Source organism: Myotis brandtii, unplaced genomic scaffold (assembly GCF_000412655.1).
Source record: "Myotis brandtii unplaced genomic scaffold, ASM41265v1 scaffold237, whole genome shotgun sequence".
NCBI lineage: Eukaryota > Metazoa > Chordata > Mammalia > Chiroptera > Vespertilionidae > Myotis > Myotis brandtii.
Genome location: NW_005358943.1, coordinates 6,777,414 through 6,789,738, shown reverse-complemented (window position 1 = coordinate 6,789,738; position 12,325 = coordinate 6,777,414). Strand labels below are relative to the sequence as shown.

General features: G+C 40.8%; 1 protein-coding gene across 1 annotated transcript; it reads right to left on the bottom strand.

Annotated features, from left to right (window-relative positions):
* Positions 1 to 2,671: 2,671 nt before the first annotated feature.
* LOC102240433 (taste receptor type 2 member 19-like) lies at positions 2,672 to 3,705 on the bottom strand. The gene has a single exon (XM_014540150.1). The coding sequence runs from the start codon at positions 3,703 to 3,705 to the stop codon at positions 2,776 to 2,778; it is 930 nt and encodes a 309-aa protein (XP_014395636.1). The 3' UTR covers positions 2,672 to 2,775.
* Positions 3,706 to 12,325: the final 8,620 nt, after the last annotated feature.

Below are 12,325 nucleotides of genomic sequence, written 5' to 3'. Positions count from 1 at the left end.
ATGCCTCATCTCATTTGATCCTCACAGAAGTCCTGGAGTAGGTAGATAGGAGACTCGATGGAATCCTATTTTCTTTTCATTAGCCAGAAAATGGAGATTTAGAAAGCTTTGAAAGTTGACCCGACTGAAAAGAAGTAAGAAATGGTGAACCTTGAAAATGACTACAGGTTTTCTCACTGTGCAGAATATAGTCAAAAACCGTTGCAGTTAAATATTTTACCCTTTGTTCTCCCTGCATAATCTACAATAATCTTCTTTGTGTTGATACTTACTGCTGTGTTCCTGACAATTACCTGAAAGCAAAGTTGGGGTGCTTCATTGGGCTGGAAAAAGTTTAACTAAATCAGAAAGCAGGTCTAATTAAGCAAGTTTGTTCTATATCTATAAAAGGCTAAGTTGACTCGCGCATATGCAATACATATAAAGCTCTCGCTGGCACCAATCGCACACGTGTGTTTCCATCTGTCATTGTCGATTGTGAATTTGGTTGACACTTCTATTATAGAGAAAGGGCGAATAATGACATTAAAATGTTTCTTCTAATTAATTTCCTTTCAATGTACATGAATTCATGCACTGGGCCACTAGTATTATAATAAAAAGCTTATTTAGAAGACTAAATTTACACAATGTGATGTGTCAAATATATTTCAATAAAATATATAATAAAAACAAAAGTTTATGTAGAAAAGATACAGAAAATATTGTATATAAAATAACATTTTAGTAGGGCAGCTGAGTTAGTGAAGCAATTATGAACTCAATTTTAGTAAGTCAGATATCATTTTTATATATGCAATACTCAGCTTGAAAAATATCATTAAAAATATCAGAAATATATATATATACACAAATTTAGAAAAATCCTTTATATGCCTTTTTCAAACTATTGTAATAGATGCTACCTAATTTTGATGTCCCACCTTGTCTCCACTCCACACATATAATATGGATGAGTCAAGGCTATATTCTAGTGATATTTCCCCCATACAATGATGTAATAGCCAAAATTTTGCTCTGAGAAATGATTCTCAGATATACCTGTCACATGAACCAAGAAATTCATGCAATCTATAGGTTTTGTGAAGTTTCATTTTCATTGTTTCCCAGCCTGAATATAGTTATTTCATTCCTCCATTTTGACCAACTATTGTATCGGTTGCCTGGTAGGTCCTGGGAGTGAGTAGCAAACAACATAGACATGGTCATCACTTTTCTGAGGCTTATATTGTACTGGGGAAGATAAATGATATGCACAAAAAATCAGATGTGGATATGATTTATTTTAACTTTTAGAAGATGCTAATATTTCATAACCTAAGAGTTAATACAGTCATGTAGAATTCAAGTTGCTGAACAAGATTGTACCTTACTTTCTTGTAATAGAGCTTTCCATCAAGGAATTTTCAAACATATTTTCTTTGATTCCATCATTTTCCAATTATTTTAAAACAGATCTTTAAGATAACCCCATAATTATTATATAGACTTCATAAATGCCATTTTAATGTATGCATAAAAATTCATTGAATTATATACCACAATTTCTTTACTATTTATACAGTGAGCTTTTTTTTTTAATGGGGAAGATCTAAGTCTTCTTATCTCACGTTTAAAAGTAAATTTAAGAATGAAGATGTAGGAATTATTTGTAAATATAAAGTCCAGGAGTGGTATAGAAAAAGCCTGAAATATTTGACATCAGACCTCAACTTCAACAATAGTTTTCCTTCAAAAACTATAAAAAGATGAATTTCCTAACAGCATAAAATTTGATAACAACTTTTCAATAATGTCTCAATCAAGTTTCTTTCATCTTTATCTCTATTGCAGCATGTGATTTTTCTAAGCTTTTCATCTGTTTGTATCAAATCAAATATTCTTTAGTACTCTTTATTGTATACATATACAGAATTTATTCTAAATATGTCACTCTTTTTTTAATATAGTTTATTGATTTTTTACAGAGAGGAAGGGAGAGAGATAGTCAGAAACATCGATGAGAGAGAAACATCGATCAGCTGCCTCCTGCACACCTCCTACTGGGGATGTGCCCGCAACCCAGGTACATGCCCTTGACCGGAATCGAACCTGGGACCTTTCAGCCCACAGGCCGATGCTCTATCCACTGAGCCAAACCAGTTTCGGCTAACTATGTCACTCTTGAATTGTAAGTAAATTTAGGATTTACTCTAAATATGTTTGTCACTCTTAAATTCTTAGCAAAAGTTCTGGTTGCTGTCTGTTAACCAGAAATTGAATATTTACGGTGGAATAAAGTCTGTCCCAAATAAGCATACTCACTGTATGATTTAGAATGGAATATCCTTACCATGAAAAAGATTAGGAGTTCCAACACTAAAATCTAAACACACTGGGGTGCAAATTACAATTAAAAATAACAATGATTTTCAGAGTTAAGTTGGCAGCTCTTAAAAATCCATAAATATAGATCACAAATTTTTCAATTGCAACATGATAACATGGATTATGTTTGTGAAATACACATGACTTTATAATTCTAAGGAATTTCTCACAGTATTGCGTATAATTAAATTGCTTTTCTGAAAAAATTGATTCAAGGTAAGTTCTTTCCATTTTTTTCTCATAGTTTTCATACACCCACATATATTTCTTTTTACCTGATAAACTTAGGCAAATCTTTGAAAACTGTTCAGTTATATACACTGTGGTAAAACCAGTAGGAAGTATAATATGTTACAGGCTCCATCACTTTATTTTTGCTGGAACACAAATGATTTCCCTCTTGTTGATCTATAGTGTTGAAGGTTTCCATTCTTTCAGCCAGCATCTCACCTGCCATAAAGCTGAGAGAAAGTCCTGATTTAGCTTCTTGTTTCCCCAAATCAGAATTAGCGAGTGGCCTGAAACATAGACAAGTGCCAAAACCTGGAAACACAGAAAAACTGGTATATTCTGAGGATTATAGAAACTCCAAACTGAGATGATTAGAGTCACAAAGTAAATGGCAAATAGCAAGAGAAAGGAGATCACAGTTTGCATGGCCCTTACATGGACCTTGGTGCTGAGATCTTGAGTTTCTTTACCACTGAGCTGCATCCTCTTGAGATGTTTCCACAGGGAAAGGATTAACAGCAGAACAGCTGTCAGAGACACAGAAAAGGGTATGAAGTTTGCGAGCGTAAATATAGTCAAATTTGAAAGGTGTATAATGTTCCTCAAGTTGGTCTTCCAAGTGATGTTTCCTTTATATTCACTCATCTTCATTTCTTCATCTATGCTTAACACTGCAAGACGAAAAACCAAGAAGACCAAAGTCCCCCACAGTATCATGAGAACCACTCTTTTAGCTCTCCATTTTAGGTGAAGAAAAAATAGGCTGGAGAAATTTGCTATCTTGAGCAAATAAAATATGCTGAGGCTGGTAGCAAGCCAGAGGCTAAAATGGTTGCTTACTACCCAGACAATAGCAGCAACAGTTCTTACTCTTAAACTATACAAAGCTGGATTAAACAGAGTTGCATACCAATGGAATATTATTACCCAGAGCAAACCAATTCTGGACACCGCCAGACCAGTGAGAATTCCATCAGCGCAGGAGATCTTTTGTCTCTTGACCCAGTCAATGCAGTTCACCAGTGCTATGAAGCCATTGGCAAAGTTTCCTAGAACAAATCCTGCTATAACTAGTGTGGAAAGAATGCTCAGGAATAAACTCATCATGTTGAGGGGGGGGGAAAGGCCAAGCCAAATATCACTGGTTGTGATTCATTTGATATTTTGACCTTAAGTTCTATTTGCAGCTGATCTTAAATGTGCATAAAATACTTGTTTCTTTTCAATTTTATGACCAATGAAAAGCAGGAAAGCACCAGGGTATGCTAATGGAAGAGCTCAGTGCTTTCTTTATGAAAAACGTTGTTATGTTCCAAACAGCTTATATGAACTCCTATTCAAATACTTTATGTCCTTCCTGTAGGCTGGAATATCTCATAACTGGTGTTGCTGTGAAAGCTGAATTCTCATTTGCTAGCATGCAAATATAGACATATCCTCTTTCATTGTTTTGCAATTGTCTTTCTTTAACCTCGTTATAATTCATGTTCATCAACTTCGTCATTAGAAACATTTAAAAACCCAATACATTGAATACACAGAGAATGCTCAATTGTTCAACGAAGCTTGGCCATAGATAGGATTATTATCACCATAGATTTTTTTTTAATTTTTATTGAATTTATTGAGATGACATTGGTTAATAAAATTATATAGGTTTCAGGTGTACAATTCTATAATATACTCTCTGTATATGATATTGTGTGTTTGATATTGTGTGTTCACCACCCCTAGTCAAGGCTCATTCCATCACCATTTATCCCACTTTTTGTTTTTAATATCAGATAAATGTAGAAAGAATCCAAGCTTTTCTTACTAAAGCATCAAGGTTTTCTTGGTACCCCAGGAAGGTCAAGACTCACTAAGGGCTGGTTGCTGATAACTAACATTTAGGTATACTCTTATTGTTTATAAACTCATAAGAATACAAGCATATGTACACACACACACACACACACACACACACACACACACACACACAGAGCTCATGGAAGAAAGAAATTATTGTCCCACAGTTTTCAAAATGGAAAAATGTGTCTCAGTGAGGTCATCTAGGTTTAAATCCATCTTTTATTTCATTCAAGCTTTTCAGATCATTACCAAAAGATGTCAAACATCTCTCATGTTAAGGCTTTGATAGAATTTCTCATTTGAGTCTATGTAAAATTTACATATTAAATATTTAATATAAATGCTCACAAGTGTTATAAATATTCCTTGGAAACTTAAAAAGTTCACTTCTTCAAGGCTAGTAAGAATCTCTCTCACTCAGGGGAGGCCCAGCATTCTCAAAAGCTTTACCTGATTGCATCAGGCACATGAAGGATAATCTCTCTTTTGATGAACTCAAAATCAGTTGATTTGGGATCTTAATTACATGTACAATCCCTTTATGCTTGCCATATTCTGAAGGCTAGGAGCAAGTCATAGGTCTTGCCCACACTGAAATTATATGTGGTATGAACATCTGGGAACAGTAATCATGGAGACTCTGTAGGATCTGTGGTTTCCACTGGAGAGTCTAGACTTCTCTATATATGAAATTCAGTCTGACTTTCTCTGTTTAATTCTTTTATGACTGCTTAACATTTATTTTATGATTAATTAATGCTAAAATCAGCTTCTTACCTTGGATATTATTGTTTCAGTATTTATATTATAACAAAGGAACTAAAACAATTCAATAGGAAATAATAAAATTCTTCAATAAATGTTGCTGGGAAAGTGAATAACAGCATGGAAAAATAAACTTCAATTCTTATTTTACACCATACAATAAAATTAATTTGAGGAGATCATAGACCTAAATATAAAAGACTAGAGGCCCAGTGCACAAATTTGTGCATGGGTGGGGTCCCTCCACCTTGCTGGCTGGGAAGGGACCGAGGGAGGGCTCCAGGGAGTGTCTGGCCCCATTTTGCCCAGTCCCGATAGGCCAGACCACAGCAGCAAGCTAACCTACGGGTTGGAGCAACTGCCCCCTGGTGGTCAGTGCATGTCATAGCAATTGGTCGAGCGGTTAGCATATTAGGCTTTCATATCCTATCTAATAATAGACAAACATGGTAATTAACCGTACCTCCGACACGCTTCCCATTGGCTAATCAGGGTGATATGCAAATTAACTGCCAAACAAGATGGCGGCCGGCAGCCAGGCAGCTGAAGCGAACAGGAGGCTTGCTTGCTCCAGTGATGGAGGAAGCCAAGGTTCCCTGCCTGCTGCTGCCGGCCTCTGAGCTGCACTCTAAGAAACAATGTTGCAATTATAGAAGCTAAACAAAACTCCAGAAACCTGCTTTCAGCCAGCCGGGCCTCAGAGCTAGAGTTGCAACAGTGTTTCAATTATAGAAGCCACACAAACCCAGATACCCGCTTTCAGCAGCCGAGGTCTCAGAGCTGGAGCCGAGACTCAGAGCTAAAGCCAGCTCTCAGTTCCAGTGACAGCCATAGAAGGTAAATAAATCCCAGAATAAAAAATTAAAAAAGAAAGAAAAAAAGGAGAGGTTGGGAGCGTCAGTCGTCCGCCAGCCTGAAAACGGCCCTCAGCCCCTCACCCAGACTGGCCAGGCACCCCGGTGGGGACCCCCACCCTGATCCGGGACACCATTCAGGGCAAACCAGTCAGCCCCCACCCATGCACCAGGCCTCTATCCTATATAGTAAAAGGGTAATATGCAAACTGACCCTAACAGCAGAAGGACTGGGAATGACTGGTCACTATGACACACACTGACCACCAGGGGGCAGACGCTCAATGCAGGAGCTGCCCTCTGGTGGTCAGGGCGCTCTCACATGGGAGGAGCTCTGCTCAGCCACAAGCCAGGCTGATGGCTACTAGTACAGCAGTGGTGGTGGGAGCCTCTCCTGCCTCCTCAGCAGCGCTAAGGATGTCCGACTGCAGTTTAGGCCTGTTCCCCGCTGGCAAGTGGACATCCCCCGAGGGCTGCCGGGCTGCCAGAGGGATGTCTGATTGCCATCTTAGGCCCAATCCCCCGGGGAGTGGGCCTAAGCCATCAGGTGGTCATCCCCTGAGGGGTCCCAGACTGCAAGAGGGCACAGGCCGGTCTGAGGGACCCCCCCCCTTCCCCCTCGAGTGCACAAATTTTTGTGCACCGGGCCTCTAGTATATAGATAATATAATGAAGCTTCTAGAACAGGGTGGGCAAACCCTGGCACACGTGCCAAACATGGCACGCCAGTAACTCCTGCTGGCACGCGAAAGCCTCTCTTATAATCTTCTATTTACAATTTTTTTCTTAATATCGACTTTTTTATTTTTCAGATAAATTCAGTGTAGGTGCATCTTAGATAAATAAATAATTTTACATAACATGTATACATTAAAAAATAAATGTATTTTTCATCATCATTGTATACTGTGTTTTTGTCGCTCGAATGAATTTTATTATTTCTTCAAGGTTCTTCACATACATACACCTTAAGAGATATCAAGTAGGCATAACATGTTCTCAAAAAATTAGGGTTGGCATGCAGAAGAATTTTGAGTCAGAGATTTTGCTGGTTTTGGCACGCACTCACAAAAAGGTTGCCCACCACTGTTCTCTACACTAATAAAAGAGAAACATGGTAATTGGCGTACGACCGCTACCCTTCCCATTGGCTAATCAGCATATCCTTATGCAAATTAACTGTCAGCCAAGATGGCGGCCGGCAGCCAGGCACTGAAGCGAGCAGGGAGGCTTGCTTGCTCCAGTGACTGCGGACTCCAACGTTCCCCGCCTAACTTGCCGGCCTCTCAGCTGCAACTCTAAGCAACTATGTAGCAAATAAGAAGCTAAACAAAACCCCAGAAACCAGCCGGACTGAAAGCCAGCCAGACTGCAACATTGTATTGATGTTTTCAGCAGCTACACCTCAGAGCTAAAGCTGGCCCAGAATAAAAAAAAGAAAACAAGGAGCGGTTGGAAGCTTCAGTCACTCGCCAGCCAGAAAACAGCCCTCAGACCCTCACCCAGACTGGCCAGGCACCCCAGTGGGGACCCCCACCCTGATCCAGGACACCCTTCAGGGCAAATCAGCCAGCCCCCACCCATGCACCAGGCCTCTATTCTATATAGTAAAAGGGTAATATGCCTCCCAGCACCGGGATCAGCAGAGCAGTGAGGCTCCCAGCATCGGGATCAGCGTGACAGGGGGCAGCGCCCAAACCCCCTGATTGGCCCTGCTCTGTGTGTGACAGGGGGCAGCGCCCAAACCCCCTGATTGGCCCTGCTCTGTGTGTGACAGGGGGCAGCGCCCAAACCCCCTGATTGGCCCTGCTCTGTGTGTGACAGGGGGCAGCGCCCAAACCCCCTGATTGGCCCTGCTCTGTGTGTGACAGGGGGCAGCGCCCCAACCCCCTGGTTGGCCCTGCTCTGTGCGTGACAGGGGGTGGCACCGCAACCTCCCCATCGACCCTGCCTTGAGTGTGACAGGGGGCGGTGCCCCCACCCCCCAATCCGCCCTACCCTGAGCGTGACTGAGGGTGGCATCGCAACCTCTCGATCCGCCCTGCTCTGTGCATGACGGGGCGGTGCCCCAACTCCCCAATTGGCCCTGCTCTGAACCTGACCAGGGGCTGCACTTAGGGATTGGGCCTGCCCTCTGCCACCCGGGAGCAGGCCTAAGCCAGCAGGTCGTTATCTCCCGAGGGGTCCCAGACTGCGAGAGGGCACAGGCCGGGCTGGGGAACCCCCCTCCCCCCCCCCAGTGCACAAATTTTTGTGCACCGGGCCTCTAGTACATATATATAATATTTTTGTAGCCTTGGGATAAACAAAGATTCTTGCCTAGGACACAACACACACACACAACAACAACAAAAGTAATGAATTAGATTTCCTGAAAAGACACCATCAAGAAAATTAAAACCTTTGCCTTGGAATGGGAAATATATATATATAAATTTAGGGTTACATAACTCAATTTCAACACTCCCAAAAGTCAGGCCAGCCCTCAATGCTCTGGAGATGTAAAACCACTAGTGAGACCCACCAATAGCACTGTTACACTTACAGAGGAGTCTTTTCATGAACATGTACATGACCAAGTTGGTTCTTGTTTCGATTTGTGCACCGACAATATATTATTCCTCATTTGTGGCAGCTGTGGTGTACAGATCCTACAGGGGTCTCCATGATTACTCTTCCCAGATGTTCATACCACATATAATTTCAGTGTGGGCAAGACCTATGACTTGCTCCTAGCCTTCAGAATATGGCAAGCATAAAGGGATTGTACATGTAATTAAGATCCCAAATCAACTGATTTTGAGTTCATCAAAAGAGAGATTATCCTTCATGTGCCTGATGCAATCAGGTAAAGCTTTTGAGAATGCTGGGCCTCCCCTGAGTGAGAGAGATTCTTACTAGCCTTGAAGAAGTAAACAGTCATGTTACAAAGTACCTATGCAGAGCGCTGCAAGAAAATGAATTCTGCCAACAATTTGCATGAGCTTGGAAGTAGGCTCTTCTCCAGTCATGCGTGCAGGTAAGAATTTAGTATAATTGAAACCTCTGCAGCTGTGTAAGATCATGAAGCAGAGAACACAGGTAATTCTTGCCCATATTCCTGACTCCAAAAAACCCCCATAGAAATAATATATGTGTGTTTTTGGGGTTTAGCCACTACATTTGTGGTAATTTGCTACACAGCAATAGCAAATGAATACAGTGGCAATAATAGAGAATTTGATTTTGCTCTATTTGGTAGAGAAAAATCTCTTCTCTATCTGGTGAGAAATGCCCCAGAATTAGGTTTGCTAGTCTTCAGTTTGTTGATTTGTCTGTGTAAGAATATGCTTCTTCTGGAAAGGATTGTGGTGCTTTCAGATCTGCACTAGTGAATTTTTGCTATCTATATTTATTCTGTGCTGAAACTGAAGTGGTACAATCAAAGCAGCCAGCTCTCTGTATGTTTGTATTCCATAACAAAAACCTTCACCTACTTTTGTGTATTAAATCTTGTCTACATCTGGAATATATTAATAAAATAGAGTCTATACTCTCTTATATGAAGTGTCAGTGACAGATAGGGATGGTGTTTTCAGCCTCTATGGATGAATCACAGTGCAGGTCCTTGGGACGTTGGAGCAGTCTTGCCATCCTCTGGAGCTAGAGACAGCTCTTAGCCTGCTACTGGGCCTTCATAGAGATAAAACACTTCGCCATGGGCCACCAAGTTACCATGTGACCTGAGCTGCCCATTATAACCTGAGTGTTTTCTGACCAGCGGAGTCATGAAGTTGCACATGCGCATCAGTGAATGGAAATGGAATATAAAAGATCATGCCTAAGCAAGCCCTGATGACACCAGTAAGTTACATGAAGAAGTGGCCCAAATGCCCATGGTCCCCACTCCTGCTTCACTGCCCTTTCTTTTCTAGCCTGCACCTCTGGCCTCATGGAGAGTTCCCTACAATCAGTTGACACAGGAAGAAATGTCTTGGGCCTGGTTTACAGATGATTCTGTACAACATGCAGGTGCCATCCCTAAGTGGAAAGCTGCAGCACTGCAGCTCCTTTCTTGGGACATCTTCAAATGACAGTGGGTAAGGGAAATCCTCCTAGTGACAGAATTCTGACTATTGTACCTGGGTGTTCCCTTTGCTTTGGAGGAGAAATGGGTAGAGCTGTAATTCCATACTGATGCACTGACTGTGGCCAATGGTTTGGCTATAGGCAGCAGCTTGGAAGGAACATGATTGGGAAATTAGTGATAAGTCAATTTGAGAAAGAGGTGTGTGGACAGACATCTCTGAATGGGCAAAAATTGTGAAGGTATTTGTGTCCCATGTGAATGTTCCTATAGGGTGGCTTCAACACAGACAAATTTTAATAAAGAGGTAGATAAGATGATGGGGTCTGTGGATAACAGTCTTTTCTCAGCCATTCCTGGTATCACCCAGTGGGCTCATGTACAACATAGCTGGAGCAGTAGGAACAAAGTGGTCACTGCTGAATGCCCAATGTGCCAATAGCAGACACCAACACTGAGTCTCAAATATGGCACCATTCTCAAGGGTTGATCGCCCAGTTACCTGGTGGACTACTTTCATAATGGAAGAGGAGATGTATTGTTCTTACTGGAATAGATGCTTATTCTGGATATGGATTTGCTTTCTCTGAATGCAATGCTTCTGCCAAAACTACATGCACGCGCTTACACAATGCCTTATCCACCATCAAGGTAATGTATACAACATTGCTTCTGATCAAGGACCCAACTTCACAGCAAGATAGGTGTGGCAAAGGGCCCAGGCTCGTGGAATTTACTCATCTTAACCATGTTCTCCACCATCCTGAAGCAGCTAGCTTAACAGAATAGTATAATGCAGCGTTTCTCAACCTGTGGGTCGCAACCCCTTTGGGGGTCGAAAGACCCTTTCACAGGGGTCGCCTAAATACATCCTGCACAGATATTTACATTACGATTCATAACAGTAGCAAAATTAGTTATGAAGTAGCGACGAAAATAATTTTATTGTTGGGGTCACCACAACATGAGGAACTGTATTAAAGGGTCGCAGCATTAGGAAGGTTGAGAACCACTGGTATAATGGCTTTTTGAAGACTCACTGGTAGTACCAATTAAGTGGCAATATCTTTCAGGGCTGGAGCAAGGTTCTCCAGGTTACATATGCTTGGAATCAGCATGCAATAAATGGTGCTGTCTCTCCAGTAACCAGGATTCACAAGTGCAGGAATCAAGGGGTGAAAATGTGTCACCACTCACTATTGCCCCTAGTAACCCAATAGCAAAATTTGTTTCCTCTTCCTACGACCTTATGTTTTGCTGGCCTGGAGGACATTGGACAAAGGAAGGAACACTTCTACCCAGAGACATAGCAACAATTTTATCAAACTGGAACTTAAGACTGCTATCCAACCACTTTGGACTCCTTAAGCCTCTATCAACAGGCAAAGAAGGGAGATACTGTGCTGGCTGGGGTAACTGATCTTGGCTACCAAGGGGAAATTGAACACCACTCCCTTATGTGGTCTCTTAGTATTACCAGGCCTTACAATTAGTATCTTTTGTGTTTTTCTGTAAATCATCTTCTATGGGAAAACTGAATAAAATACATAACACCAAGCTCATACCGTAAGCCTTTTCATTTTTATTATTTTTATCTAAAGTTTAAAAGGAATCTTTAGATAGTGAGATGGAGATGATTGGCAATTCGGAGGCCCAAACACAGTTTATGGGAAAACTAAATAAAATGACATTTTTTTTCTTTAAAAAATTTCACTACATGCATCTTTTCCTAACAGTTCTAATTACTTTCTATTAACCATGAAGCAAGAATTCATGATGGAATATCTATGCCAAGCATCTATTCTCAGGGTGTGACTTAGAATTGAATATCCTTACCATCCAAAGGATTGGAGGTTCAAACAACAAAGTCTACATTCACTGTGGTACATATGTGTGGTACTAACTACAATGGAAAGTAGCAATGATTTCCTGAGATGGGTTGTCAGTCCTTAAATATGCATAAATATAGAGCACAAATTCTTCAATTTCAAGAGGATAACATAGAACATGTATGTGAAATACATGACTTCATGATTCTTAAGAATTTCTTACACAATTTTGTAAAATTAGATTGCTTATCTAAAAAAAAATGGTAATCTTATGCTCTTTTTTTTTGTCATAAACATGCACACACATATATATTTTTGTGGCAAACTTAAGTAGAAGTTTTTCTAGGTGTAACTTACCCAAT

Bases quoted from the DNA above. Each gene is read 5' to 3' on its own strand.
- LOC102240433 (XM_014540150.1), bottom strand. From the start codon at position 3,705: ATGATGAGTTTATTCCTGAGCATTCTTTCCACACTAGTTATAGCAGGA.